Source organism: Kockiozyma suomiensis (assembly GCF_038497685.1).
Source record: "Kockiozyma suomiensis strain NRRL Y-17356 unplaced genomic scaffold V2V93scaffold_5, whole genome shotgun sequence".
NCBI classification, from domain to species: Eukaryota; Fungi; Ascomycota; class Lipomycetes; order Lipomycetales; family Lipomycetaceae; genus Kockiozyma; species Kockiozyma suomiensis.
Genome location: NW_027117668.1, coordinates 416,521 through 444,290, shown reverse-complemented (window position 1 = coordinate 444,290; position 27,770 = coordinate 416,521). Strand labels below are relative to the sequence as shown.

Here is a 27,770-nt window from a genome sequence, read left to right as displayed (position 1 = left end):
AATTAGAGACACGGATGTGAAGTAAAGGCGGTATAGCATCCGGATACAGAATGAGATCGGAATTTAGCTAATTTAAATTGCAGAATAATCGCCGGAATTATACGTATTGCAATATAAATGAGTGGATATTTAGTGGTTCAGCCTTGTCGACTGTCTGACCGCGAGTGGGTACGATACCTCTGAGACGACGAGACAAGGATGAACGAAGGGGAGCTGTCGCATGCAGATCAAAGATACGCCGAATAAAAGCAAACGAAAACAGAATAATGACTGCTGCTTTTGCCTCGCAGCAGAGAATTGCTGACAGAAAAGATGAAGAAGACAACGATTAGACACAGTCATGATTTGATCGCAATACCGTCAACATCATCCATAATAAAAATAAATATAAAAATGAAAATGATGGCAAGAATAGCGGTCTCTCCAATACTGAGGAGGAAGACGCAGGAGAGCCATCGTATGAGCAGGTGTTCATTGGCGGCTTCTGTTTACTCCATAGATCTGGTCTTGGAATATATTACTTGCGCCTCTGTTCTACTACAAGTCTCATTTTTCTTGTAAAGTGTGTAGTTATAAGCACCTGATGAATTTAACTTTTGTCAGACCGTTTAGGATAAGGAATGACAGCTGCATTCGAACAACCTACATGAGAAAGTGGTTACCTTACAGCAAGCGGTGCAACCGATAATCCTTTGTACCCAAGATTCAGATCTGTTCTGCTCTCTACTCTGCTTTGTTCTTACACCGAAAGCGACTGGTGGGCCGCCCGATAAGCAGCCCTACTCTGCAGCTCTACTGCTAACTGTCTCTTGATCCGGCCGCAGCACCACAGACTAAGGCTAAAGTGATTTTAATGGTTTTTTTTTTTGGTCGTTGTCTCTTGGTTGTTTCAATAGGAATAACGAGCGCTGTCTCGAGATGTGGCTGCCCCGCCATGTCGGATTTAATCAGGATATAGAAACTATGTTTTCACTACATTCTGATAAAAAGTTATTTGGCGAGACTGAGTGAGGTATACATCTTTGCCGCAAATGACTTGTAGGAAAACCAAAGCAAGCAACCATTCCTGAATCAGAGAGTGCTGCAGATCCCTCGATCTTTGCAGCTGCATTTGCCACGCGGCGTCCACGTGAGTCCACGAGCTTAAAATGCATTGTACTTTTTGATATTTATCTGTTATCGATTTCGTGTCGATTAGCCTATTCTCTTCCCACCGCGATGGATTTCGTCAAACGTACTAGCTGCCAGCCGTTTTATCTCCTCGGACACTGCCGACTATTGCCATAGTCGATATACTCTCATATTGAGCCGTAGTTAACAATGAAACTGGAATAAGCAGTAACTATGCCACTCACGAATAAGAGAATGCAGACTGATTTCGGGTCAGCCGCCTCGCAGGTACGGTCTCCCATTGACGCACGCCTCGAGCTAGGCAATCGTGAAATATAATGTAGAGTATCGCAATTTTTGAATCAGATTCTCGATTTAGCTTCTACATGACTCGATATTAAATTTTCCATATTCATCACTTAACGGGCCCCACTAAAGTAACAGAGTAACAACAGTGGCGTATGGAACTCTCTCCATTATTTTTTTTTTATCACTTGCTGTTCGGCTCTACAACTTCTACACTCCTTGTTCGCATCGTCCTGGTTTTCAGCAATCTATAGATTCTCTGATAACTATCAGATTGCATCATGTTATTTGAAGTCTAAAAAAAAATTACTCATTTACAGATGACAAAGCCAATTACCTACCATAAAAATCGATTTGTCCTGTACCCTTCTTTCTCACCATACCCACCTCTGGATCCTACGTTCGACTTAGCCTCATCTTCTCATTCTTAAAAGTATCTCGTGAATGTACTTTCTACGCTTTTACAGTGTCTGAGGATTCGAAAAGAGGCTCTATCGAAGTTTCATGAGACTCTTTCTGTAACTCATAGCCTCAAACAGACCAGAGCGTCCTCTCATATCCACGTCCGTATATACCCTTGCTGTATGACTAGTAGCAACTAGATCTTAAAATACGGGAATAGATGTCACTTTAGCAGAGCGAATTGGCACAACGTCTAGAGGTATGAAGACGCGCACATCAAATATCCTGCAGTATCAAAGCGTAACCCGCAAATGTATATTTTTAAAAAATAATCAAGCATTCCAGCGAGTAGTCTGCTCATTTAAATAATGCAGATCGATAGACCAAAAAAGTCTATTTCCCAGAAAATATAGTATATTATCTTAAACTTCCGAATTGTAACAAATTATAAATAATCTACTGAAGGGTATATCACTGAATGTTTTTGCGAGTGCCGACCTTCATTTGAGCTGCTTCATGTCTGTAAATCATCAATAGTTAGCTCTTATATTCACTAATAATCCGATTTGAAAATGAAATAAGTAAAAATCTTACCTTCGAAGTTCTTCTGGTACTTTACTGAGTGTACTCTTACTTATCATCTGCTTCAAATCATAAAAGGTTTCTTGATCGTCATTCGAAAGAAATGTTATAGCCACACCAGACTTTCCTGCTCGTCCAGTTCGTCCAATACGATGCGTGTAAGCCTCGATATTCTTCGCCATATTGAAATTCAGTACAAGACTAACATCTGCGACGTCAATACCTCGTCCCGCGACATCGGTAGCAACGAGTGCATCAGCCTGACCCTCACGTAATGCCTGTAGCGCCGCCTCACGCTGATCTTGTGATTTGCTTCCGTGCAATGTCACTGCTCGCCAGCCTATCCCATTAAGATATTTGGCTACGGCATCACAATCGCGCTTCAAGTTAACAAAAACAATTATAGGCGCTGTGAATTCGCCAGATTCTAGAATTTCATTCATACGCCGCTTTCGTCGTTCTTCAGAACTGACAAATTCAACCCGCTGCTCAACTGTCGCCACGGCTTGTCCCGCATTTCCAATAATTACTGTAGCAGGCCGACGAAGATACTGTCGAGCAATTCGTTCAATTGCCGGCGGCATCGTAGCTGTGTACATCATTGTCTGTCGGTATCTGTCTTTACCACCAAGGAATTTCGACATCTTTTGTGTATTTTCGGCATCGTCGGTGTCGGGTTTGATATTCGTAACCGGAAGTGACTCGAGGATCTTGTTAACTTGATCTTCGAATCCCAAATCAACCATCCGATCAGCTTCATCCATAATCACATAACAGCATTGACTAAGCACAAGCACTCGTCTTTCAAGACAATCAACCAATCTTCCGGGCGTGGCAATCACAATCTCAGCGCCATCTTGCATATTTAGAGATTGCTCGGCATGAGTGTGTCCTCCGACAATAGATACGCATTTGAATCCCAGCGGTTCGCAAAATTTACGAGTCTCGCGCTCGATTTGCTGTGCAAGTTCACGTGTAGGTGCAAGAACTATGGCATACGGCCCGTCAGCCTTTGTCATCTCGTTTAATGACGGCAATTCGATGATGTATGATAACAATGGAAGAACAAAACTTGCGGTCTTACCGCTACCGGTTTCAGCGACACCGATAACGTCACGGCACGACAATGCAATCGGAATAGCCGCCCGTTGAATGGCAGATGGTTCATCGTAACCCACTTGTTCGATAGTCCGTAGCAGTGGTTGAGGAAGACCAGATTCTGCCCATGATCTCATCGGATTTGGTAGTGAGCCGCCTTTAGTCGAAATATTGAAGTCCTCTTTGAAGATACGCCAGTCACGCTCCTTCATCTTACCAAGCGGCTTCTCTGACCAGTGCATACTATCGTAATCTGAATCTTTACTCTTTCGAGATAGCTCTCGTAGCTCTTGCGCTCGTCTTGATGTCTCGCTCGAATTGCCATTAGTCTGAGAAGATCCTCCATTTCCAGCGGCATAAATCGGGGCTAAATTCGCAGAAGTATCATCTGCTGCACTCCAATCAAACGTAAATCTGCGATCCGTAGTAGTCGCTCTCTTCTTTGGCCGTCGTGGCGCCGAGTCTTGGATACCCATATATCGCTCGCGCAAAAGTTTTGTCTCTAAATCAACCGTCGGCTCGGCTGCTGGAGCGTCTTTGCGCTTATTATTTCTCGCATCAGTTGCTATTGTGGTAACGTTATTGCTTTTTGAATTTGAATTATTCAGTCGAGATGTAGTGCTAGACTTGGCGTTTCCATTCAAGCGTGAGCTAGTATTTCTACCAGCTTGCTCTTTCTCCATCTTCTCTTTCGCTAGGCGTTCGCGTTCCTTTTTGGATAAAAAACGAGGCTAAAAAATAGAAAAACAACAAGTTAATACGGTTATGAAAAGGAGCTACAATGAAGAGTAGAGAGTACTTTTGCTAATTGTGCTTGTTCTTGTTGTTTCTCCTTTGCGATCTCGGCAAGCGAGAGAGGAGCTCGTCGATCTGCTGCTCCTATTTTCGAAGACATTACTCTGATATAAAAATAATCAAATCCTTATATTTTCAGGTGATGAATGAATTTGTTTTTGATATTCTGTCACAGAAGAATCTGTTAATCGAGAAGTTTGGAAAGTTATGAAATATGTAAATCATGTGACTAGCAGAATTTACTTCTCGAGTAGTTTTAACAGCCTTTTCCCACGAAGAGGAGGTTTCTACTACTAGCCATCGCACATATAATACATGCAACTAGGGAGCACCCTGTGAGAGGATTCATTACGTCGATAATTAATATAACTGATTTGATCTAATAAATCCAGCTATTCAGGTTTCTCGTTTGGTGATCTTAGTGATCTGAAAGGATCCGGTCTAGAAAAAAAAAGGATCAAATCTAGGTTGAGAAATCAGAAGTTTGGGCATACGGAAATAATCCGAATTGGTCAATCAGCAGAACATCAAAACAATACAGAATAAGTTTGGTGTTTAGCTATATTTTAAACTCATTCTTTTATTATCGCAATGCAGCAAAATAATGGTACTCAAAATACAATCTCGATTTTACAAACGTTTTTGACTGGCCGGTATGATCAACAGCACAGTTTACTGAGCTTGAGCGGCATGTACTCTGATCCATTTCTTGCTCAAAATGGACTCTTGGCTACTGATAGTACACGATCGAAAATGTTTCCTGCTTTAATGAAGATTGCCAGTATAAATATTAAGACAGTGGATAGTGTTGATCTGTCAAGGAACAATATTCGTGAGCTTACCGCAGTCACTACACTTGCACAGACATACCCGCATCTTCGCAATTTATCACTGGCAGAAAATGCAATTGATCAATGGCGACATTTAGATATTTGGCGTCAAAAATTTAGAGAGTTGAATGAGCTGGTTTTAACTGGGAATCCAATCACTTCCCTACCGAATTACCGCGCCGAAGTCGTGCGAAGATTTCCTTCGTTGAAAATTTTGGATGGGGAGCCTGTTGGATCGATGAATTTGCCGGATGTTACAAGGGGCCGTACGCAGAATCCGAATCCGTTTCAAGCAAATGTCTCAAAATTACCCATCAGAGCGCAAGCAGGGTTCTTTGAGACAGAGCAGATTCAAAATATTGTCATGACATTCTTGGGAAAGTATGAACTCCTCTTTGGTCAATCTTTATTATAAATCAAAGCTAATCTTCTACTTGAAGCTTTTTCCAGGTTTATGATAATGATCGATCGCAACTAATGCCTTTATATGACAGTATGTCGTTATTCTCCATGTCTCTTAACACTGGCGTTCCCCGCGAACTGGGAGTCGCAGGAAAAAACCCTCATCACAACACATTCCAAGGCTCAAGCCAAAACTGGAGCTCTTATATCCCCTTATCGCGCAACCTGGCCCGAATCCATATCAGCCAGCAGCGACAGGCGCGCTTGGCAATCGGCCAGGAGCAAATTATGGGATTGCTCAAGAACCTACCGCCAACAAGACATGACTTGTCTTCTCCGGACAAGTTTTCAATAGATTCGTGGACTTTGCATGGGCTACGGACTCCGGAGGATTCGGGGATCTTAATTATCGTGCACGGAGAATTTGAAGAAGTGCCTACGCAGCCTCCGCGCGGACCGGGTCAGGGTTCGCCTCTACTAAAGCGCAGCTTCGATCGATCGATGACTATCATTCCAAACGTGGAAACCGGAGCCATTCTAATGGTTTCCGACACTCTTACGGTGCGATCATACGCCGGGTCGCGAGCGTGGTCGGGGAAGTAGAGCCTGTAGGGAAGAGAAAAAGAGAAAGAGAGAAAGGGACGGAAGCTGGATGGATATTAGCAAAAGATTGAGCCCTCTACATATGTAAAATAGCACCATGAATAAAAAACATGCAAGAAGCGATAGCGTAAGTAACGGCAGCCAGAGCTAGACGTGAGGAGAGCTGGGTAACAGTTAGCTCATTAGCCGAGCTTTCCGAGACTGTGCGGCGGACGCACGTGGCGGCACGGGCGAGGTACCGCCAGGGACATGCGACGTACCCCGGATGCGCGACAAGCTCGACGCGCGACACGCGACTCGGCGTCAGATATAATTGACCTCCCATCGCCTCTCCTCCGTCTCTCCAGCTCCAGCTCAGCTCGTGCCGCTCATCGACATTGATTCCTGATATACTACACTCCTTTTGCTTTCTACCATGGATTTTAAAACCTCTCCTTATTCATCGTGAGCTCTCCCTTCGTCGCAAGAGACTGCAATTCGCTCTCCTAACTAGCGCCTGTATACTAGAATGATGCACAACTCCTACTCGCACCACCGACTGGTGCTGACGCCTGCCTCGTCTCTGCACACTATCTCACCTATGAGCTACTGCGAGTCTATGCCGACCACGCCCTCAGACGACTACGGAAGCCCAGGTTTGTTATTCAAAACCTCTTTTATTTCGTGATCTCACTGAGATCTGACACATGCAATATCTAGACTTCATAGCTACTCCATCCTCGCAATACGACGAACCCTACAGAACCTCATATGACGGTCTCTACACGAACTCGGGCATTCAGTCTCCACGACAGCTAGCTTTCTGCGACCCCAAGTCTGTCGAGATACCGCGCTACCCACTCGCTCTCTTACCCCCCGTCTTCCTCCCCGACTCTGTCTCTTCATCGCTAGACAATGAGGAAGTCTACTTCAATCAAGATATAGTCAACCCGTTCGATATCTCAAGAAATCCTTTGGCCATTCCTCGCTCATCGTTCTCCTCTTCTACCTCTAGAGATGTGCTTGACTCGGAAGACGACTTCCTGGAAAGCGGCATGGCCCAGTCGCCGACTTCGACCACTACATCTGCACTCGACTGCGAGAATTCAGCTACTTCGCTAATCATGTCTTCGTCACTTTCTTCTGATGGGTCTATGAGCACCTTCCCGTACAGCACGTCATATGATTGTTTAGGCTCCACTTGCTCGTCTCCTGATTTATCGTCTGGTCTGTGCTCTTCCTCGATGTTTGCATCCACCTCGGCGCCACCAACTATTCAGAGCTCGGATAAAAATAACAGTCTAGCGATTCCATCTCCATCAAAGCATTTACCGCGGGTTCCTACCTATGTACAACGTCGAGGCCGAAAACCCAGTTTAGTGGAGGACCCAACCAAAGCTTTTCTGTGTGCGCATTGCAATCGTCGGTTCCGACGCCATGAGCATCTGAAGCGGCATTTTCGTAGTCTTCATACTCGTGAGAAGCCATTCCAATGCGATGAGTGCTCAAAGAGTTTTTCTCGCTCGGACAATTTGGCGCAGCATATTCGAACTCATATTCGAAGTGGTAAAAATTATACTAGCAGTGACATCGAAGAAGATGAGAAAGATGACGATGCTTCCGAAGAAGGGCTCTTGAACGAATGTATTACGGTGGTCCTTCCTCCTGTCAATCAAAAGCTACACAAAAGCACAGCTGGCGCTCGGCCGCAGAAGACTCCGGTAGCGAAGCCACGACAGATATCTTCGCGATCGTCTAAATTTACATGAATCTTGATACCTACTCCATATAAAACTCCAATTAAATAATCTGTCTTATCTAGTCTTTTTGACACAGATTCAGCTCGAGACTTTAGAAAATGATATTTTATTTTCATCAAATTTTTTTATCTCCAATATTTTTTTGACATTTATTGTTTTGTGATTCTTCCCTGTTATATATCGGAACTTGTATACATATTTTATTTTTTATTTTTTATTTTTTTTTTCGGTTTTTTGTGATATTTTGGCGCTGGTGAGTTGAGGGTAAAATAATCTAATCAAATGGTATGGTATGGTGTTATGATGATGTTCCCGACAAAGAGTAGTCAGTCCACATGCCGCAAATTAAGCAAAGTTCTAGACTGTTCCGTTCCTCAGCCTTTTTATGGTCTTGAAATTTAGAGCTATGCTCTTCCTTTTAATATAATCACGAGTGAATAAACTTTGAAGTGTTGACAGACGTTGAATCCGAAAAAAAAAACAGTATCAACAATACAGAACTGTGTTCAAATTTGAGAGCTGTGCCTCATTGTATTTTTTTTCAAAAATTTTAGACATTGCCGCACTCAACAAAATGTAATAAACACAGAATTTTATACTAGCAAATATATATCTCTGAGGTACTCTCGAGCTATCAGAATTACCTATCATGCCACTAGATAATTCTGTCTCTCCTTTTTCGTGAATCATCTTTGTACCTGACTTGCTGCCACCCATGTAAAACATGTACGCCTCTGTCTATCAGTACCTAGTTAGCCTAAATTTTCTTTTTTCTATTGGACGTTGACGATCAGCAAGCAGAACTTATATAGTGTCTATTTATCCGGGAGTGTGGATCAGGTTGTATTCCATCGCAACGTTCGTGCACAGCCACGCGGCACTTACAACAGCAGGCCCCTTGACTGCAAATTGAATGTATTGACACTTTCCATATTCAATATTCTAATATCTAGAGTATGCTGTGTACAGATAACCGTGATTTTAAATCTAAACGTCGCTGACGCCGAATCATCGACTCGAACCTGCACTCTTTAAGCTTATCCTCAGGTCACGTGATTTGATTTAATTAGTTCGCGTACACGCAAACTTTCTTGAGTTTGCGATTCTTGATGCACAGAACACAGTCCGGTATAGGTATCAGCTATATCGAACGAGTTTAACAGACATCTTACCAAGGAATTGGTATTTATGATTTTACGAGAGTACAAGTACTTTTGTCGTGGTCTCTCTACCAAAACTGCATTTCCAAATAAGTCAGGTATTGCGAAGCGCAAACAGTTCAGGTTTCCAAAGAAGATGTCGCTCGTCGATCCGGTGCAGATAGAGCTTAATCAAACTGAAAGACAAATCAGAGATCTGTTAGTGTCTGCAAGTACGGCAATTGATAATGCAGATCCTAATCGGAAGGAAGATTTAGTCTTGAGGTTTACAGGAGGGTGGGTGAGAGACAAGGTATGCGACCTTTGGTTTTGCTGTACTGCCTGTGCTGACTCTCTTTTTTATCTGTAATAGTTACTTGGGATTCCTAGCAATGATCTTGATGTTGCTATTAACCGAATGACGGGATACGAATTTGCTTTGAAAATGAAAGATTTTATAGAATCAGATCAGCAATTTGCGAATGCAATGAAGGGATTCTTTAAAATTGACGTGAACCCCGAAAAGTCAAAGCATTTAGAAACCACAACGACAAAGTTATACAATCTTGATGTGGATCTGGTCAATTTGCGAAGCGAAGAATATACTGAAACTAGCCGAATCCCGACTATGGTAATTAAACAATCGTCTTTAGTCTTGTTTATTTGATCATTTTTAACTTAATTGTGGCTGAATAGAGATTTGGCACGGCTGAAGAAGATGCGTTTCGTAGAGATGCAACTATAAATTCTTTGTTCTACAATCTACAAACCCAGCAAATTGAGGATCTTACTGGCAAAGGATTAGATGATCTACGTCATCGGATGATCAGAACTCCTTTAGAGCCTTTCAAGACTTTTACAGATGATCCCCTTAGAGTTTTGAGACTACTGAGATTTGCTAGTAGGCTCGGGTTTAGGATTGACGAGCAGACTCAACAAGTCATGAGCTCAGATGACGTTAAGGTAATTTCGTTTCCTATCATTACTTTAGTTTGAGTATATCTGACATATTTCTAGCGCGCTTTAGGCGAGAAGATCAGTAGGGAGCGCATAGGAGTTGAGCTGGAAAAGATGCTGACAGGTGGGTATTGCTAATGCAGTAGCTTTAGAATTTGTTAACGTTTCCGTTAGGCCCTGATCCAAGGCGAAGTCTGCTCTTGATAGAATCATTGACTCTCTCTGATGTTGTATTCTTCCCTCTTCCAGGTGTTCTTGATGATGACCACAAATCCCCTAAATCCTTAATTCAGTCCACGGTTCCAATAATCAAAAATCTGTTAAGTCGCCGTCCTGTACCAATCTTGTCGAAGAACGATTTCCAGAACCCGTCTGCTATGAAATTTATTTATCTATATGCTGCATTGCTGCAATGGGGGACCTATATGGGACACGACAGAAAGAAGGTTGGGTCAGTCATCTTTTTAATTATTCGTGATTCATTGAAATTGCCTGTTGCTACTGCTGTCGTCGTACGCGATATTGCCTGCCAGGCGGAAAGCATTTATCAAGTGGCTGCAAAAACCAATTATGAGAGAAAGGAAGTTGGTAGGTTCTGATCTTTATTTAATTTATAAAGGCAATATTCATTTTTTTACTGACGATATTTAGGACTTCTTGTTCGCTCGTGTGGATCTCAGTGGACGGTGTTCTTTTTCTGTTCCTTGTGTCAGCAAATTGTGAAGCTTCAAAACTCTTCTACTATCGAACAGTCAAGCGAGGCACTGATTAAGCAGTACCAGAGACTTGTTTCCTATATTGAAAGTAATAGTCTTGAAGATGCTTGGAATCTGGCTCCTATTCTTAACGTGAGTGTTATTATATTTACTAGTGCGTCATCGATATTAATAAAAAATAATTATAGGGAAATCAAATTATGAAGATTATGGGATTACGTGGAGGTCAATGGATGAAAGACACTGTTCAAAAGATAATTGAATGGCAGCTTGAATATCCTGAGGGAACTGCTGCTGAGTGTGAGGCTTTTACGATGAGTATGAAAGATTTCATTATGCAGCATTATGGCGCAAGTGAGGTTTGAAAGAAAGAATATGATTAGCTGCTTGAGAGTATGAATTTGGAGAAATATGTAAATAGAGCTTGCAATTTGTATATAATTTGTTTATGAAGAAATTAGAGACCAATATAGCTGGTCTTACTTTGCGGTACTGCCTATCATATGCACTTGCCCCTTATGATTTCAGCATCAGATACAGCACTACTGAGATTCAAATGTGCATCATCTAGTAATAATTTTACATTGCTGCGCGAAAGCGTAAGTAAATGTGTCAACTGGTCTGAACTGTCGTTTACATCAATCAATTTCAAAATCTGACCGACTTTTAGAAGATTTTTCTCAAGATTTTTCTTCTCTGATGATCGCATTGCAGTTTTTATTGCCAGCATTTGCCATTTTGTCAGAGTATCTAGCTTTAGTAAATGACAGCGGTATTTCTGAGGAGATATCAAAGACAGAGCATCACTGATACGGTTAAATATTTCCGACAGCTCTATATCAGACAAAGACTGTATACGAACGGATGAAGTGAGATTAGTTTGAATCGCGAGATTAGGGGTATTGCTGATATCAATAGAGCAGTTTCTGAATGTAAAAGTAGTTGGACAATCAGGAATCATCAACCCACCGAATTGCTGGAACCCAACGAGATGCTTATCATTAAATTCTTCGGGTGATGCCAAGTCAATTCGTGAAAAGTAAGTGATTGAAGGAAGAACAATACTAGAACTTGAATCAGCCGAGAGCCAAACTAGTGAATCAGCGATCGTATATGTGTAGGTATCATCGTGCTCGTAGGAAAGTACTTGATCAGCCTTTTTTAAAGAAATGTGAAGCATCTTAAGTAAATTTCTTTTTGGAAAATCGTCTTTGTGAGAGCGCTGTGGTTGAAGAACGCTAATGCATGGAATCGTGCTCACAAATATCGGATTACCCACTATCGCAGGACCAGTAACTGTCTGAGAGATTCCAGATATGACATTTAAAAATAGATAGAGAATTTCGAAAAGATCAGATAAAGATGTTCCCCGCATTCCGTTAACAGAAAACGGTCTACCTTTTACCGTTATTGAAGTTCAAGTTCTTTCAATTTGCAGATATTGCAATTCAGACGCCTAGTGGAACAAGTGCCTGGGACTCATCTGTGAGTTGTTAGTATCTTATTGTGGAGAAGGAAACGCGGTAGACGTGTACCCTGCTCCTCCGCGAATTACTTCCTCGAATCAAAGCCTCAGGTAATCAGATCAACGCTTCTGTCTAGACTTATAAGTTTTGAATCAAGTCTAGTGCGGATTGTGACTAGCAATTAATTACTCATAGCTTTGCATTGTCACGACAGACGTTGAATATTTACCCAATATGTCGGACGATGATTTTATGATGGAGTCAGATGAGGAGAACGTAAGTGCGCAGAATTTCGCCGATTTGATTATATCTCACTTCGAAAGTTATATCTGATTAACATGATCTGAACCGAATAGTACGATTTTGAGTACGAAGATGATGACATGGCGTCAAACTCGTCGAATGTCGATATCGAGAACAAGTACTACAACGCCAAGGCCTTAAAAGAAGAAGACGACATTGAGCCCGCCATTACCGAATTTTTGGGTGTGGTAGAGAGCGAACCTGAGAAAGGAGAATGGGGATTTAAGGCTCTCAAGCAAGTAGTCAAGTTACTCTTCCACCGCGGCGAGCACGAAGGAACGTTGAAGTACTACACAGAGCTACTCACATACACAAAGTCGGCCGTCACGCGAAACTATTCAGAGAAAAGTTTGAACAATATTCTAGATTATGTCTCTGCTGGAACGACTGATATGACTTTTATGGAGAACTTTTACTCGACTACTCTTACTGCTCTAGAGGATGCCAAAAATGAGAGACTGTGGCTGAAAACTAATCTTAAGCTTGCAAAATTATGGCTTGACAGAGGTGAATATGGAAGATTGAGTCGAATCTTAAAAGTTCTTCATCAGGCGTGTCAGATGGATGATGGTGGGGATGACCAGTCAAAGGGAACTTATTTGCTGGAAGTATATGCATTAGAAATTCAGATGTACACAGAGACCAAAAACAACAAGAAATTAAAGGTGAGTATCAGACTGAAGTTACTTGGTATAATGTTGAATGCTAATATTTGCTGCTAGGAGCTGTACAATCGTACACTGCAGATCAACTCCGCTATCCCTCATCCGCGTATCATGGGTGTGATTCGTGAATGTGGAGGTAAGATGCACATGTCAGAGAAGCAATGGGAGAAAGCTCGAGAGGATTTCTTTGAATCTTTCCGAAATTATGACGAAGCTGGATCACTACAACGGATACAAGTACTGAAATATCTGGTGTTGGCAGTGATGTTGTCCAATGCCGATGACATAAATCCGTTTGAATCACAAGAAACAAAACCTTACAAGTCTAATCCTCAAATAGCTGCTATGAACAGCTTGGTCGATGCGTACCAGCGTTCTGATATTCATGATTTTCAAAGTGTATTACGACAAAATGGCGGTCCGGGAGGGATAATGAGTGATCCATTCATTCACTTCTATTTAGATGACGTTCTTCGTCGCATTCGGTCAAAGTTTGTTGTGAATATGATTGCCCCTTATTCTCGAATTGAGGTCGATTATCTGGCACGGACGTTAAATATTACTACTGAAGAAATGGAGGATCTGATTGTTATGCTTATTCTGGATGGTCAAATCAAGGGCAAGATTGACGAAGTTACCGGTCGTTTAGAGATTGAAGTAGCGGCTGATATTGGCGCAGAGGAGGCTGTTGCCGGGACTGAGAAGAGAGAAAAGGAGCAAGCTGCCCGGGCGGCTGCAGAGCATGATACTCGGTTTAAGGCTCTGGAGGCATGGGGTAGTGGAGTAGGGAAATTGGCGCGCACTGCGTTTACATCTACTATGAGATTGTCTTAAGGAAATTGCTAATAGTGGATGAGGGATTGGCATTGGGGATAATATTTGCATAGTTTCACGAAATCACAGAGAAGCTTACGGTTTTTTTTTTGTAGCTTAAGTAATCTGATCAGGATCAGGCAGTTGTGGCATTTCGGAAACGTATGCACAATCTCTTACCAGAAGGTGCCTGTTAGGACAAGAATGGTGACTAGAACCAGTCAGGCCTCCAGCAGAGATTGGGCACGATTGCCAATACCAACTCCATAACGATCATCGTGCAAAATCCTTTATCATAAAATTGGATAGTATCCCCAAACATATCGGCATAAACACACTTTACATCAGACAATTTAGAGCAACTGACAAGAGCGCTGATAGAACACCAGGTATTTATGGCTGAGTAATCGCAGACGCTATTATCATGGGGGGTTTGTTTAGTAAGACGGACGGGCGACTCAGAGTGGGAGCAGGTCGCAATACTCCGCTAAGTGAGCAGACAGCTTACAAACAAAGTTGACACACTTCTTCGGCCGCTGTTTGGCGATACTTTCAATGCTCTCTGGGTTTCCACAATTAGGGGCAAACATAATGAAACCATCCAATAATATACATCTCTAATAATATCTTCTTCAATTCTTCTATTGAAACACCCGGCTGCTCAGGATATCTTCCAAGCGGAAACGATAAAAACTCTAACCAAAACTCTAATGCGCACGCCCTAGCGCATTTTTCATCTCACTCATCAGAAAACTGATTAATACAACAGTAGCCCCTCACTTTTATTCTCACTGCTGCTAAGCCTTAAATTGCTTCCGAGAACTCTAGTTGCTCTGGTCTGACTGTTTGCAGTTGAGCGACTTGAAAACCTGGAGCGGCAGGGCTCGGTTGATTATCTATTGTTCGGCTATAAGAAGTTGGCGATTAAGTCCTCCGAGAGCTTCTACCGGAATTGCATAATATGGGTTTGCTGTAAGTGACTGCCTTTCTGATAGCCAGTACGGCAAGTGTTGAATGAGAGGAATTGCTCTTCTATAGCTCAATTAGCTTGCCTTGCCTTACAATCCCTGGGCTAACAATTTTCTCGATTTTAGCTCTCTAGGAACACCGCTGCCATGGAAGGAAGTAGAAAAGTACGCGAACCACGTACGGGAGCATGGTATTACTGTATGAAGCTATTGATTGATTTTCCATGCACCAGTGCAAGAATTAACTCGTTATTCTCAGCAATTTCTGCATATTTGGAATAATAACAAAGATAAAAAAGACAATGTCCTATTATGGGGTGATGAGGTACGGTTTCTCTATTTGATATACCAATTGTCGTCGACGGTATATAAATTTACTAACAACGTGCTTTAGGTTGAGTATATGGTTGTATCATATGACGATGAAAAGAAAAGTGCTTTCCTGTCGCTGCGACAAGCGCAGATACTGGCGGCTCTAGAGAAAGACGAGATGAAGCAGCGCAAAATTGAAGACGATGCTAATCTGGCGTGAGTATACTGATAGTTTTTAGAGCGAAGAACGAAGACAATTTTTAACATCCCAACAGTCTAAACCAAAGAATTCCAACTTTCCATCCTGAATATGGCAGGTACATGCTTGAAGCGACGCCTGGATATCCTTATACCGCTTCGTTCGATGACCTACTCAATGTCGAGAAAAACATGGAAAGAAGGCGGGAAATTGCGATTGCTCATCTACTTCCCAATGAATTTCCTGTAACTCTGGCATCGTACCCACGACTAGGCGCACCTGGTCAATTCACAGACCCGTACTATCCTGCCACTGGACCGGCTAGTCGATCATTCTTCCTCCCCGACGAACTAATCAATCCACACGTTCGATTCCCAACTTTAACCGCCAATATCCGCGAACGAAGAGGGTCGAAGGTTGCGATTAATGTACCAATTTTCAAAGACAAGAATACTCCGAGCCCTTTTATAGATCCGACCATTCCTTATGATCGAGATATTTTTTCTGAGGATGCAAACGCAAAAAATGGAGCCGCCTTGCCGGATCACATTTATATGGACAGTATGGGTTTTGGAATGGGCTGCTGCTGTTTACAAATTACGTTTCAAGCAACTGACATTGATGAGGCACGTCAATTGTATGACCAGCTGGCACCACTGAGCCCCATCTTTTTGGCTTTGACTGCTGCTAGTCCTGCTTGGAGAGGTTATTTGAGTGATCAAGACTGCCGATGGAATGTAATTGCAGGAAGCGTGGATGACCGTACTGAAGAAGAGCGAGGTCTGAAGCCATTAGAACATAATCGTTACGTGATTCCAAAGTCTCGCTATGATTCTATAGATTGCTATATTTCTCGACGACCTGAGTTCCGCGATGAGTATAATGATATAGAACTCGTCAAGAACGAGGAGATCAAAACTATGCTTACAGATGCTGGTGTCGACGAAGCTCTTGCAGATCACTATGCCCATCTTTTTATCCGTGATCCTATCGTTGTCTTTTCCGAGTTGGTCGATCAAGATGATGCCAACTCATCCGACCATTTTGAGAACATCCAATCGACAAACTGGCAGACTATGCGTTTCAAGCCACCTCCACCTGGATCTGGTATCGGATGGCGAGTTGAGTTCCGCAGTATGGAGATTCAAATCACTGATTTTGAAAACGCTGCGTTTGCGATCTTCATTGTGCTTCTTACTAGAGTTATTCTCTCATTTGGATTAAACTTTTATCTGCCAATATCCAAGGTTGATGAGAATATGAAGGTTGCCCACCACCGAGACGCCGTTTTGAATGAGAAATTCTATTTTCGAAAGGACGTGTTTGCGCATAAGAGAAACTCACCTGAAAATGTGACTGGATCTGAGACTGCGAGCGAAGACGCAACCCCAGACTCTGAGGATTCGTCTTCTGACGAGAACTCTAGCACGCGCTCATTCAGCGGTCCAGCTGTGCGTCCGCCTGTTGAAGAGGAATATGATCTCATGACTATGGACGAAATAATTAACGGCAAAAAATTAGAGTCTCCCGGCGGCGAAGATGTTGGTTGCGATGATTTCTCATTCCCAGGCTTAGTTCCGCTTGTGCAGAGCTATCTTGATAGTATGTCGATTGACGTCGACACCCGCTGTAGACTGAACGCCTATACGGATTTGATCAGTAAGCGCGCTAGCGGGGAGCTTGACACTGCCGCTAGTTGGATCAGAAAATTTATCCGCGGACACAAGGACTACGAATTTGACTCGGTGGTTAGCTCAGAGGTTAACTATGATCTCGTAAGAACTATCGAGAAATTAACAAAGGGCGAAGAGTGGGATGGAGCTGGTGCATCAATGTTAGGAGGCTTATCCGCAACTCGATAGAGTCAAATCAGGTTATGTTTTCTGCATTGTTTCTTTTCTTATCTTCCTGATTGTATGTTTGCATTTGTTAAATATGCCTGTTTTTTTCCTTTCCTAATGGCACGAGTGGATTGTTTACAACTGAATGAATTGTGCATAGTTAGAGCCTTTTGCTGGTGTTGTACTATACTCGGAGTCGATGTAAGCAGATAAAATTAAGTACATAATACTGTAGAAGTCTAGAATACATGAATATTTAAATTGTTTTTTTGTTATTCTCAACGATGCTGGCTGTATATGTACAAATAACAATCTAGTGACAGACAGATAGGCCTTCCCTGTGAGCACCATACCTATCCCTGGGATAAATAATAAAAGTAAAAAGAAAACAAAAATCTTAATTAGACAACAAAAAAATCCAGAAACTCACATGCATAAAACAAAAAAAAAAATCTAACTCAACCCTCAGAATGATTTATAAAGACTCTGTCGGAATACGTTGCGAGCTAAGGCTTTGAATGATATCTATAAACCTTGTCAAAGGCATCCTCTCGCTTTGCTAATCCGTATACAAATTAATCCCACTGTAAGGTCTTTAATCCGAGGCAATAACCGCAGCGTCAGTCGCAGCAGCAGCCGAAGCAGCTTCAGCTCTCTGTCTCTGAAGGGCGTTAACTCGCGATTGGAATTCCATGTACTCGCACTTCTCGTAAGCATGACGCTCATCCTGTAATAACTGCTTAGCAGAACAAACAAATAGATCTTAACTGGAGATATTGGCATACATTGCACTTCCATGGGAGATACAGCGATTCTTTACGGCACTTGTTGAGCGGGATCAGTAATCCGGCGCATCGATCTCTGTAGGCGAGCGGGAGCATCGCGGCCTTCATCTCCTCGTGAGTAGCTATACAATATCCACAGTCAACAGATATTGAAAAAAATTCGAGAATAAATAAGCCATAGCGCACAAAACCTATGCGCTAAAGAGCCGAAATAATTCCCACGCGATATAATAGACAAAACGAACATACCCGCAGCCGGCCAAGCGTAGGTCTCGGGTGTTTCGTGGCTCATTGCAAGAGTCTGCTGGAATACAAAATAATATAGTAAATTCAATTGAACGCTACACGGTCAAAGAACGCGGCAGGTGTGTCGAAGCCCGAGGTCGTTAGACAGTGTGTGGAGTCGATGGCTCTCAAATGTTGAAAGCTATTGAAGAGCCCGTGATTGGCCGTTTACTTGAGTTTCTTAAGCGGAGAGTTTTCTTGTACCAGCTTCTTTACATATATGCTCTAAGTGCCAAGGAGCTTTATGGCACAAATGTAATATATTTGAGCGAATATGTATTTTTAAAGACGCGTCTATTGAAATACAAAGAGCATCATTGATTAATGTTGTTCATTACCTGCTTGATGCCTACTAGTTGGTCCTATTGGGATACCGCCTAAACGCAATCAGGTATTATCTGGCAATCAGTCAACAAATTATTGGAATAACCGCGTCGCATTCATCTGATATCGTCCCTCCGGGTAATTAATATAAACCAGACGAGTCGATTAAGCAGTATATATTGCTTCAATTAGTACTCTATTTGTAGTTGTCGGTATGTCTGCTATGCTAAGCACCGGTCTATTAGACTGGTAAAGGTGTCTGTAAATGTCCGGGCAGACTGATAAGCCCGGCTGGATGTCTACCGTATGAAATCGCTTCGCTGCCCTCTTCACCGGCTTTGTTCCAGATCAAAACCCTTAATCGACCAAACAGATAAAGGAATAACAATGATATATTATAATCCCCTAAATAATGACTAGAAAAAACAAGCAGCAAGAGTCCAGACAAAAAAAAGTGCATAAGTGCGGCAACCGCGAGTAGCTCGACGCGTGAAGCGGGTTGGTTGCATCGGATTCGGTTAACGCGCGCCTCCTCCGGTCGCTCGTCCTGCGCTCACCTTGTCTCTGCTCTCCTTCTCTTTTTCTCAAGCCGGCCATCTCCTTCATATCAGCAGAGGACTCTTGCTGAACCCCTTCTGTGTCAAGGTATGTTTGTCCTCTTGTCTCCTTCGGCGTGTGTGCGTGTCGCTGGAGGGGGGGAAAACACGCGCACCGGCACTTCCTCTGCAAATGACGCGCGTTATGCCTCCGCACCATGCCCCTCTCCCACGCCCGATCTGTTTTTTAGTTTCGCTTTGTTTTTTCTGTTCCAATCGCCGAATGCTTTCTTGTAAATCTGGACGAATAGTGGCTAACTAGAGTCTTTGTCAGTGTACAGCAAAGTTATATTAGTGCAGGTGTGCCTCAGCGAGAAATACAGAAGACCGTGGCATACACTACAAAATTCCGTCTGCTTTAATTCAGCCCGCCAAGCTAGCAGCATTTTATATTCATAGAGGAGCTTATTATCAATCCTCAGACTATATTAATCGGATATGGTTAAAATGGCCGATAAACGAAGAGACACAATTTACAAGGCCACCTACTCTGGTGTAAGTCACATCCCATATTGTCCACAATTTGAAAGTTGGACGTATTAGTAACAGAAGCTAATCATAAAATCTGTCTTTCTCAGGTGCCTGTTTATGAATTTATATGCCGAAATGTCGCAGTCATGCGCAGAAGGTCGGATGCTTGGATGAACGCTACTCAGATCCTCAAAGTTGCAAACTTTGACAAGCCTCAGAGAACACGCATTCTCGAGCGCGAAGTACAAAAAGGGATACATGAAAAAATTCAGGGTGGCTATGGAAAATATCAAGGTGTGACGTTCTGTTCTCTATATCTATGTCTATCTACTTCAGACATAATAACATCCATCTAGGTACTTGGGTTCCATTGGACCGTGGCCGTGATATTGCAGCTCAATACCACGTTGAAGACGTACTGCGGCCAGTATTTGAGTTCCGGCCTACCTCCACAAGTCCACCGCCGGCCCCGAAACACATTACTGCATCTTCAATTAGAGGTCGCATCTCACGTGGTGGTCTTCCACGATCTGTTGTCTCATCAATGGGTGCAACTAAGCGTGCAGCCGCTGTCGCAGCAGGACGTGCCGCAGCTTTTGGTGGGCGTGGACGAGGTAGAGGTAGAGGTCGTGGAGGGTATGGCCGAGTCCATCGCGATTTAGGCGAAGACGACGAGGACGACGGTGACGACGATGAAGATGAAGAGGAAGATGGCGAAGAAGATGTGGCTGATGAAGACGAAGACGAAGACGATGAAGCTGATGAGGAAATGGTTGACGTTGTCGATAGCTCAGTGCGGCGCCACTACTCACAGCAGCAGCAGCAGCAGCAGCAGCAGCAGCAGCAGCAGCACCAACAGGTACTCACAGACGAGGAAGATATGACGCCGGACTCCGCATCTTTGTCCACTCATTCTTCAAGCGGCAGCGACAGTGGTTCTGAAGAATCCGATGTTATTAGCAGCGGCGACGGTCACGGCCATCGGAAGCGCAAACTCGAAGAGGCTCTTGGTGTTGCACATTCGCATGCGCGCATCGGCGAAGCTCAAATTGAGTATTCAAATCGATTACTGGATTATTTCATGTCACCGGATAACGATAACGTTCCTGATTTTCTCGTGCACTCACCAGCTGATTTTGATGTCAATGCCGCTATTGATGACGAAGGACATACTGCGTTTCATTGGGCATGCGCAATCGGTCATTTTCCTATGATTGACGTGCTGCTACGAGCAGGAGCAAACATTACTATTGTCAACAATCTTGGACAGACTGCTCTGATTCGCGCAATCATGTTTACAAATAACTATGAAAGGCGTACATTTTCAAGGATCGTCGATTTGCTGCAAAGCACGATTTTCCATATGGATAGGTTCGGACAGACTGTGCTGCACCATATTTCGGCCATCACGACCTCAAAGACAAAGCAGTCAGCTGCGCGATATTACATGGAAACAGTCTTGGGCAAAGTCACTGAGACGCAAAGTCAAGAGACGCTGCAACATTTTGTGAATCAACAAGACAGTAACGGCGATACCGCGCTGCATATTGCGGCGAGAAATGGGTCGCGGAAATGCATCAAAGTTTTTTTTAGCTATTCTGCGAATCCCCAGATCCCGAATAAGCAAGGCCAGACGGCGCAGAGTATGCTGTTTGGAAGTAATCAGAATGGGCATACACCAGGTCAGAAATCATCTTCATCGCCATACCAGCCGATAGAACGCAAACCAAGTCATCTTCACACAAACCATATGAAAAATAGCGGCATACATCAATTACCTAATGGAAATGGGGTGCATGCACGCGCATCTAGCTACGGTAGCGTAGGGTCAATGACGACACCTTCAAGTGCGCCACGCCGCGTCGCAATTAATGGCACCCCCCTTCCTCCGCTCGCCGGTCAACCGCAACTTCTTCCGGCTCTAATTACCCCAGGCTCAACGCATATAGTGACCGGGATAAGCCAGATTGCCCCGCGACCACATGTGTCTGAAGCCGCGATCGAGGCTACCCAGAAGGCTGTCCCCGCGATGGCTGAACACCTCGAAGCTTTGGCAACGGCTTATGACGCTGAACTTTATGATAAGGAAGCTGATCTGGCGCAGGCCACGCAGTTACTTGAGAATATGCAGAGAGATATTCGGGCCTGTGAAGTGAGTGTCAAAGAATTGACGACTGAATACACGGCTGAATATGTCGCAGACGAAAAGAGTGAGATTGGACCAACGACTAATGGCGATGGAGGGAAGAAGGATATGGCAATAAGAGCAGAGGAGCGAGTGGCTGCGCGTGCACTCGAATTGCAGCAACTAGTCGAACGGACTCAGAAGCGTGACTTACTCTTACTAGTCAAGGAAGAAGAACGTGAAGTTTTTAGCAACAAATTCAATCATATTGGGGCCGACGAGCAAAAACTAAGTCAAGACCTCGCAAAGGAGTTATATATGTTACAAGTCGAGCGGAGAAAGATGGTCAGTGAAATCGTTGAGCTATGGGCGGCGGCTGGCGTCGGTGAGAAAATGAATGACTATCGACGACTTATTTCTATGTCCTGCGGAGTTAAAGTTGAGGAGATTGATGATTTGCTAGATGGGATTGCACAGGCACTTGGCGAGTAAGTTTGCCGTGATTTGAAAACAATGAGGTGTACATATTCTTTTTTTTATTTTTTAAGTTTTGTTTAGTGTTTCCATAGTTTTTGATACATACATTGTGAAAAGGTTCTAGGCGCTGTATGATTTAGGCGGAATAATATTGAATCCCGAGTTATATCAATAGTAATTCGATAATCAATAGGAAAGTCGAAGTAAAGTCAAAAAGAATTTGAGTAATATGCTTTTATTCTGCTACAAGAATGATCTCCCAACTTGCTAAAACTACTTAATATAAAATTCTACCAGCCAATGCGCCAAAAAAGGAGTACAAAAATACAATAACACAAAAACCGGCCGAAATGCACCAGGTTTAACAATCAATCAAGGTCAATAATCAGCTACCTCGTCCTCGTCAAGCGGTTCACCAATCATTTCTCTGACTTGGCTGATAATATCCAATATAGCTTTGGATGTAGGCGAGTCAGAGTACTCTTCTAAGAAGCTAACGCCGTAGTCACAGGCTTGTCCAATTCTAGGATCTAACGGAACGGAGCCTAAAAATGGGATACCCATTTCCTTGGCAAGAGCTTTACCCCCGCCAGTAGTAGGAGCAAAAATGAACGATTCTCCTTTGCAGTTTGGGCAGACAAATCCAGACATATTTTCCACAATACCAAGAACGTTAATGCCGGCCTTTTTGCAAAAATCAATCTCCTTTCGAACATCTAGCAAAGCAACTTCTTGAGGAGTCGTGACAATAACAGCTCCATCAACACCGGTGTCCTTCAGATACTGATTTACACTAAGATGTTCGTCGCTTGTTCCAGGTGGCGTATCGACAACGAGAAAATCAAGGTTGCCCCAGTCGACGTCTTTGAGAAACTGCTTTATTAAACCGGACTTCTTCGCACCGCGCCAAATAATGGCATCGTCCTCGTTGGGGAGCATGAATCCTATACTCATCATACCCAGATTATCAGCCACATAAACTGGACTCCAACCAGAATTCGACATGTGAATCTGCTCGCCCTGTGCGCCCATTATTCGCGGCATCGAAGGACCGCAAATATCAAGGTCCATAACTCCAACCTCACGATCGGGATCCATAGCAAAAGCCCAACCAAGCATCGATGTAAAGGTCGACTTTCCGACGCCACCTTTACCTGAAAGAACTAGCACCTTGTGCTTTACGCCTTCCATTCGCTTGTAAATGGCAGGTAGGTCCGGATCAGGTCCTTTTGGCGCTGAAGCACATATCTGCTGATTTGGACATCCTTCACAGGCATCAGCTTTTCCGGCTAGCTCAGATTCAGTGCCAGGGCAGTGCTCAGGCTCGGGAGCTGCGAGCGTACTGATTGATCCGGTGCTGTATCTTTCTTGAGAAGAAACTGTAGTGGTTGCTGTTGCCATTGTGGCAAACGAATATATGCTACTCTAGACGCTTAGTGTAGCTAAACTTCTTTGCAAAATGAGAACGAGCGATGAGAAAAAGTTATATATACAATAAACAGTGATATTGCAAGCACGACTATAGAGAAAAAGGGGCGGGCAAGAAATAAATTACAAATGCTCAATACCAAATAATAATCTACTGCTTACATATCATATACCCTAACCTCGTACCATGCTACCCTGACTCACATATCAACCCTATACCTGCTTACAACTTAAGTGTGGTATGATGACAGATAACTTTATCAGCAATTCAATTCAACATATCGTCTCGTGATCTCGTGAGCCTCTCGCGACGATCGACCCTAGGCAATAATACCCCGATTCACGAGAATACGAAAAATGATATAACGCCGAGTGACTTATCACAATCTACTAAAACAAATTAAAGGTTTTTTTGCAGATCATTCGAATTAAATAAATAAACAAGAATATAATATACAATTTATCGTAGTGTCATAGTTAGCAGATGAAAGTCTGTAGCGGTTATCCCATGAAACAAATTTCATCATGATCAATACAAACAAGCTCTTTCAGCATCAAACAAACCAAACGCCAGTTCTCAAACCCAACACCGAAGGCTAAACAACAAAACCCAGTTAGATATCCTATCTCATACAATTGCAAACCCCTATCCAACAATCCAAAACATAAAAATAATTCTCCCAGAAGTCATCAATTTAGATGGCAAGCTCGGTGGGCTCCCAGTCAACGCCCAGCCTAGAGTAAATAAGGACCTGCACCTCTCTCCAAAGCATCTTCTGTTCAGATTTCGAGATATTCAATGGGGGCACAGAAGCTAGCGCTTGAGTGCGATACTGTGCAGGAATTATGTGCATAGCGCTCGCCGTAGTTGTCTGAGTTGATGCGCTATTAGTCGACGCGAGATTTTGGAAAAACTCGGTCGTAGAACGCGTAGTTCTCGCAATCAAAGACTGTGACTGTTGCGTTGCGGTTGTAAAGTGCTCTTCCTCCATGATCGGCTCAAAGCCGGACGAGAGGAATCGTGGCGACGAAGGAGGCGACAACCCCGTAGAGCTAGCTGCGCGCGTAACAAGGGCTCGCTTGAGTAAATTTCCTCTACCCTTTGCAAGCTGGTTTTCCTGCTTGCGCACGGCACGATAGACAATTGCTTTCTGCAGTCAAGAAATTAGCACAATGTAAAATTTAGACACCATAAATATATATCATAGGAAAAACGCACCTGAAAGTCAACACGGGCCTGTGCTTCGCACCCAAGAGCAAGAAGATAGTTATCGATAAGACGACGCCATTCGGGCTTCGTTAGAACGGACAAGCGGTTGCGCAGACACAAGTCGATAGTCTGGCGCGCTAGACGCTGACGGTGAGCCTGTGAGAATGCAAACTCCAAATAGATATCTGAATTTGCAAGAGTTTCAACAATGGCATCGTCTGTGGCATTTAGCGGCAAAACTACAATGTGAAAACCTTCTTCTCGTAACAGTGGCGGCGAGTCGGCCGAGACAGGGCTGTCGGCCGGCCACCATGCAGGAAGTGTGTCCGGTCGTAGGTCCGGCAGGAAACAAAGCGAGCGCAAGTCGTTGCGCTCCCAGTCAACAAGATCGCGATAAGAAAATGATGGTCGTCTAAGGTAAAGGTCGGCAATGCCAAATGAAGAAAAGAGACCTTCATCGGAGGGGTAAAGTGAGTGGGTGTTGTCAGTCGATCGGGAACGCACGTGAGCAGCGGCGCGGGCGGTGGGCGGGAAGAGCATGAAGAGCTCAGGCGGATAGTAGTCAGCAAAGCTATTTGGGATAATATCGAGCACCGAGAGACGAGGCTGGCTGGGTGAAGAAGAGCCCGAACGATTGCGGAAACTGCGTAGCAGCGAATCCGGAGAAGAGGTTTTGGTGGAGGACTTGCGCAGTAAGGCACAGATGGAAGAGCAATCAGATTCGCGTTCGCGCTCGTCCAGGTCGAGGTTCAGGTCGACAGTTTCGACGTGCTCAAAGTCTGCTGGCTTAGCGGACTCGATATGCTCGACCTCGGCGACCTCCATGGTCACTGTCCTACTCGTGAAGAGAGCCGTGGTGAAGGGCAAAGTGCGATTTGGTGATTGGCAACCAGAGAAGAGCGAGCGATGGAGAAACTAATTATCGGCTCGGGATGTCTTTTTAGTCGAGGACGGAAATTTTGAGTTTTTGTGGGGAAAAATCACAGGAAAGAGGGCGTGCGGCTGAAATCTCGGGCGATCGCGGAAAGTGGGATGCTTGTGAATGTCGAGGGCAGCAGACAAGCGGACGGTATATGTAATTGGCTCTGTCATGCTGCTCGTGAAAATGACATGCAAATTATGTTATCAGCAGGTGGAAAAAGATAATCCGTCTGTGGGTACCGCGAATCCCTCTTCGGGAAGCGTTAGTGGGCACCAATACAAATCAGGCTACCTCTTCGGTAACTCGGACAACGAGCTCAGCCGTGTCGGTTTGGCTTTGCTGCACTCCTCATCGCATCGCATCACATCGCATCGCCTGACAAATCTCGCCATTCCCTTCATCCGCCCGTCATTTACCCTCATTGCTCTGCTTGGCCAGCTGTGCCAACTGCCCGCGAGCCACGTCCGCCCGTTCACGATACAGACGCCGCACCTGCTCTTCAGCCTCGTCCTTGCTGTCTGCAACATCGCCACCGGTGCGCGGTAGCTCGGCTTCCAGCAGCTCAATAAGGATTCGTGCAAGCTTCTCTCGTGTGCCCGCGCCGAATCGCGAATATGTAGGCGCCGTTGCCATAAATGCCTCTAGACTCGCAAGTGCAAGTCTCTCCTCCGCTTCGTGCTCCGGCGGGAAAGACGAGCACGTTCGCGATTGCAGCAGTGGCGAGTTAAATGCTGAGTCTGGAAGCTGTGCTGCCGCCAGTGCCACTGCCGTCCTGAACGATGCTTCCTCAGGCGAGACCGTATAGTCTCCCAGATACTTGTGATGCCTCAAGAACACACATCGCGAGCATTCCACGTCGTCTTTCGTGCAGAGCTTGCCGCGTTCGCGATGCATTTCCGCAAGCACCTCGTCTGTAATGTCAAGCTCGGAGTAGCGGTTCCTGCTAAGCGTGAAACCATACTCACATAATAGAAAACTATTTGTATGTGGACCGTAGCAGAGATAGACTTCCTCGCCGGCCGCGTAATCTCTTGTTGACCACAAACCAAACACTTTTTTCGCCGGGCCAGTCTTTTTCGTGCGCTTCTCATAAACCCCTATTTCACAGTGCTCTTCGTCCGTATGATTTAAAAAATCTATAAAAGGCGCCAGAGTCATGCAGTCGTTTGCTGTTCGAGCCTCAACCATCTTGTAATACAGGCACCGCGAATTCACGCACATCCACGCCCATACGAATCTTTCCACGTTTGTGACATTGCAAAATGTATCTTGCACCGCAGTAAGATCAGCCCAAAATTGCGTCGTCATGCGCTTCGCATGCTCGATCGTACGCTTTGGCAGCTGCTCTACATACTTCTTCCGTCCTTTGTAGTCAAGCACGTCCCAAACCAGTGGCACAGCTCCGAAATCATCAATTGTAGGAAGCACTTCCAAAAACGTAATCCATGAGCTTCCGTAACCTTTCTCAAGCTCATGGTACAAATAGTATGATAGAATCTGAGGAGATGAGAGTTTGTCTAGCACCCATGCATCGGTCGAATCCACCGTCGACACTCGTAAGCGTTTTGACTGTGGTTCTGCGTCAATCTTTTTAATGGCATTCTTGTTGAAAATTTCATAATCACATATTCCGGCTTCTGTCCATATCATTTTCTTTGCCGTCCGCGGATTAAGTAGAGCAGCTGTTGGAAACTCAACCAACTTCTCGCCCGCTTTGATCCCCTCACTGCCAGCCACTACTCCAATTCCATGACCATCAATGGTCTTAGCGGTTATATTAGGTGATATGGTTACATCTTTTTCAGTAAGCCATTCCGTTAATCTTGTGATCTTTTGTTCAAATGTAGTCATTTTCCTGTGTGTCGCAACGCTTCTGCGGAGTTTAGAAAAAGTTACTACGA

At 44.0% G+C, this 27,770-nt stretch overlaps 13 protein-coding genes across 13 annotated transcripts; 6 read left to right on the top strand and 7 right to left on the bottom strand.

Annotated features, from left to right (window-relative positions):
* Positions 1 to 2,289: 2,289 nt before the first annotated feature.
* On the bottom strand, positions 2,290 to 4,393 carry V2V93DRAFT_323249 (P-loop containing nucleoside triphosphate hydrolase protein; the record flags this gene model as incomplete). The annotated part of the gene is made up of 3 exons (XM_066907433.1): positions 2,290 to 2,338; positions 2,413 to 4,229; positions 4,298 to 4,393. 3 exons carry the CDS (start codon positions 4,391 to 4,393, stop codon positions 2,290 to 2,292), a joined length of 1,962 nt encoding a protein of 653 aa, XP_066766546.1.
* A 108-nt stretch (positions 4,394 to 4,501) lies between these two features.
* On the top strand, positions 4,502 to 6,247 carry V2V93DRAFT_367629 (uncharacterized protein). The gene is made up of 2 exons (XM_066909623.1): positions 4,502 to 5,504; positions 5,564 to 6,247. The coding sequence occupies exons 1-2, from the start codon at positions 4,885 to 4,887 to the stop codon at positions 6,126 to 6,128; spliced, it is 1,185 nt and encodes a 394-aa protein (XP_066766545.1). The 5' UTR covers positions 4,502 to 4,884; the 3' UTR covers positions 6,129 to 6,247.
* A 532-nt stretch (positions 6,248 to 6,779) lies between these two features.
* V2V93DRAFT_367627 (uncharacterized protein) lies at positions 6,780 to 7,879 on the top strand (the record flags this gene model as incomplete). The annotated part of the gene is made up of 1 exon (XM_066909622.1): positions 6,780 to 7,879. The coding sequence occupies exon 1, from the start codon at positions 6,815 to 6,817 to the stop codon at positions 7,874 to 7,876; it is 1,062 nt and encodes a 353-aa protein (XP_066766544.1). The 5' UTR covers positions 6,780 to 6,814.
* Positions 7,880 to 8,922: 1,043 nt separating this feature from the next.
* Positions 8,923 to 11,215, top strand: V2V93DRAFT_367623 (uncharacterized protein). The gene is made up of 7 exons (XM_066909621.1): positions 8,923 to 9,319; positions 9,380 to 9,637; positions 9,703 to 9,969; positions 10,024 to 10,087; positions 10,138 to 10,551; positions 10,615 to 10,811; positions 10,868 to 11,215. The coding sequence occupies exons 1-7, from the start codon at positions 9,056 to 9,058 to the stop codon at positions 11,042 to 11,044; spliced, it is 1,641 nt and encodes a 546-aa protein (XP_066766543.1). The 5' UTR covers positions 8,923 to 9,055; the 3' UTR covers positions 11,045 to 11,215.
* V2V93DRAFT_367620 (uncharacterized protein) lies at positions 11,061 to 12,129 on the bottom strand. Its single transcript, XM_066909620.1, has one exon. The coding sequence runs from the start codon at positions 12,052 to 12,054 to the stop codon at positions 11,179 to 11,181; it is 876 nt and encodes a 291-aa protein (XP_066766542.1). The 5' UTR covers positions 12,055 to 12,129; the 3' UTR covers positions 11,061 to 11,178.
* Positions 12,130 to 12,379: 250 nt separating this feature from the next.
* V2V93DRAFT_390780 (PCI domain-containing protein) lies at positions 12,380 to 13,947 on the top strand (the record flags this gene model as incomplete). Its single annotated transcript, XM_066912413.1, has 3 exons — positions 12,380 to 12,421; positions 12,502 to 13,113; positions 13,171 to 13,947. The coding sequence occupies 3 exons, from the start codon at positions 12,380 to 12,382 to the stop codon at positions 13,945 to 13,947; spliced, it is 1,431 nt and encodes a 476-aa protein (XP_066766541.1).
* A 722-nt stretch (positions 13,948 to 14,669) lies between these two features.
* Positions 14,670 to 17,528, top strand: V2V93DRAFT_367615 (glutamate-cysteine ligase-domain-containing protein). Its single transcript, XM_066909619.1, has 5 exons — positions 14,670 to 14,898; positions 15,021 to 15,093; positions 15,154 to 15,219; positions 15,289 to 15,422; positions 15,482 to 17,528. The coding sequence occupies exons 1-5, from the start codon at positions 14,888 to 14,890 to the stop codon at positions 17,265 to 17,267; spliced, it is 2,070 nt and encodes a 689-aa protein (XP_066766540.1). The 5' UTR covers positions 14,670 to 14,887; the 3' UTR covers positions 17,268 to 17,528.
* V2V93DRAFT_367613 (NADH-ubiquinone oxidoreductase B18 subunit-domain-containing protein) lies at positions 17,376 to 18,451 on the bottom strand. Its single transcript, XM_066909618.1, has 3 exons — positions 18,281 to 18,451; positions 18,032 to 18,153; positions 17,376 to 17,973 (listed from the first exon to the last, which is right to left on the bottom strand). The coding sequence occupies exons 1-3, from the start codon at positions 18,321 to 18,323 to the stop codon at positions 17,842 to 17,844; spliced, it is 297 nt and encodes a 98-aa protein (XP_066766539.1). The 5' UTR covers positions 18,324 to 18,451; the 3' UTR covers positions 17,376 to 17,841.
* Positions 18,452 to 18,663: 212 nt separating this feature from the next.
* On the bottom strand, positions 18,664 to 19,104 carry V2V93DRAFT_367612 (uncharacterized protein). Its single transcript, XM_066909617.1, has one exon. The coding sequence runs from the start codon at positions 19,098 to 19,100 to the stop codon at positions 18,882 to 18,884; it is 219 nt and encodes a 72-aa protein (XP_066766538.1). The 5' UTR covers positions 19,101 to 19,104; the 3' UTR covers positions 18,664 to 18,881.
* A 566-nt stretch (positions 19,105 to 19,670) lies between these two features.
* V2V93DRAFT_194629 (uncharacterized protein) lies at positions 19,671 to 22,500 on the top strand. The gene is made up of 3 exons (XM_066906979.1): positions 19,671 to 19,731; positions 19,815 to 22,320; positions 22,381 to 22,500. The coding sequence occupies exons 2-3, from the start codon at positions 20,027 to 20,029 to the stop codon at positions 22,388 to 22,390; spliced, it is 2,304 nt and encodes a 767-aa protein (XP_066766537.1). The 5' UTR covers positions 19,671 to 19,731; positions 19,815 to 20,026; the 3' UTR covers positions 22,391 to 22,500.
* Positions 22,501 to 22,528: 28 nt separating this feature from the next.
* On the bottom strand, positions 22,529 to 23,855 carry V2V93DRAFT_367605 (P-loop containing nucleoside triphosphate hydrolase protein). The gene has a single exon (XM_066909616.1). It carries the CDS (start codon positions 23,708 to 23,710, stop codon positions 22,688 to 22,690), a length of 1,023 nt encoding a protein of 340 aa, XP_066766536.1. The 5' UTR covers positions 23,711 to 23,855; the 3' UTR covers positions 22,529 to 22,687.
* A 577-nt stretch (positions 23,856 to 24,432) lies between these two features.
* V2V93DRAFT_322866 (uncharacterized protein) lies at positions 24,433 to 25,772 on the bottom strand (the record flags this gene model as incomplete). Its single annotated transcript, XM_066907421.1, has 2 exons — positions 24,433 to 24,888; positions 24,957 to 25,772. 2 exons carry the CDS (start codon positions 25,770 to 25,772, stop codon positions 24,433 to 24,435), a joined length of 1,272 nt encoding a protein of 423 aa, XP_066766535.1.
* A 252-nt stretch (positions 25,773 to 26,024) lies between these two features.
* On the bottom strand, positions 26,025 to 27,746 carry V2V93DRAFT_194614 (uncharacterized protein). The gene has a single exon (XM_066906978.1). It carries the CDS (start codon positions 27,718 to 27,720, stop codon positions 26,278 to 26,280), a length of 1,443 nt encoding a protein of 480 aa, XP_066766534.1. The 5' UTR covers positions 27,721 to 27,746; the 3' UTR covers positions 26,025 to 26,277.
* Between the last annotated feature and the right edge of the window lie 24 nt (positions 27,747 to 27,770).

Excerpts from the sequence above, each read along its gene's own strand:
- V2V93DRAFT_194629 (XM_066906979.1), top strand. The coding sequence starts at position 20,027 with ATGTCTATCTACTTCAGACATAATAACATCCATCTAGGTACTTGGGTT.
- V2V93DRAFT_367605 (XM_066909616.1), bottom strand. The coding sequence starts at position 23,710 with ATGGCAACAGCAACCACTACAGTTTCTTCTCAAGAAAGATACAGCACC.
- V2V93DRAFT_367612 (XM_066909617.1), bottom strand. The coding sequence starts at position 19,100 with ATGCACTTTTTTTTGTCTGGACTCTTGCTGCTTGTTTTTTCTAGTCAT.
- V2V93DRAFT_367629 (XM_066909623.1), top strand. The coding sequence starts at position 4,885 with ATGCAGCAAAATAATGGTACTCAAAATACAATCTCGATTTTACAAACG. Across the intron at positions 5,505-5,563 it reads GTCATGACATTCTTGGGAAA|CTTTTTCCAGGTTTATGATA; the intron begins GTATGAACTCCT and ends TTCTACTTGAAG.
- V2V93DRAFT_194614 (XM_066906978.1), bottom strand. The coding sequence starts at position 27,720 with ATGACTACATTTGAACAAAAGATCACAAGATTAACGGAATGGCTTACT.
- V2V93DRAFT_367620 (XM_066909620.1), bottom strand. The coding sequence starts at position 12,054 with ATGCGGGGAACATCTTTATCTGATCTTTTCGAAATTCTCTATCTATTT.
- V2V93DRAFT_367615 (XM_066909619.1), top strand. Across the intron at positions 15,094-15,153 it reads TACGGGAGCATGGTATTACT|CAATTTCTGCATATTTGGAA; the intron begins GTATGAAGCTAT and ends CGTTATTCTCAG. Across the intron at positions 15,220-15,288 it reads TCCTATTATGGGGTGATGAG|GTTGAGTATATGGTTGTATC; the intron begins GTACGGTTTCTC and ends AACGTGCTTTAG.
- V2V93DRAFT_367613 (XM_066909618.1), bottom strand. The coding sequence starts at position 18,323 with ATGAGCCACGAAACACCCGAGACCTACGCTTGGCCGGCTGCGG. Across the intron at positions 18,154-18,280 it reads CTACGCTTGGCCGGCTGCGG|CTACTCACGAGGAGATGAAG; the intron begins GTATGTTCGTTT and ends GATATTGTATAG. Across the intron at positions 17,974-18,031 it reads ATCTCCCATGGAAGTGCAAT|GATGAGCGTCATGCTTACGA; the intron begins GTATGCCAATAT and ends CAGTTATTACAG.
- V2V93DRAFT_367623 (XM_066909621.1), top strand. The coding sequence starts at position 9,056 with ATGATTTTACGAGAGTACAAGTACTTTTGTCGTGGTCTCTCTACCAAA. Across the intron at positions 9,970-10,023 it reads TGAGCTCAGATGACGTTAAG|CGCGCTTTAGGCGAGAAGAT; the intron begins GTAATTTCGTTT and ends ACATATTTCTAG. Across the intron at positions 10,552-10,614 it reads TTATGAGAGAAAGGAAGTTG|GACTTCTTGTTCGCTCGTGT; the intron begins GTAGGTTCTGAT and ends GACGATATTTAG.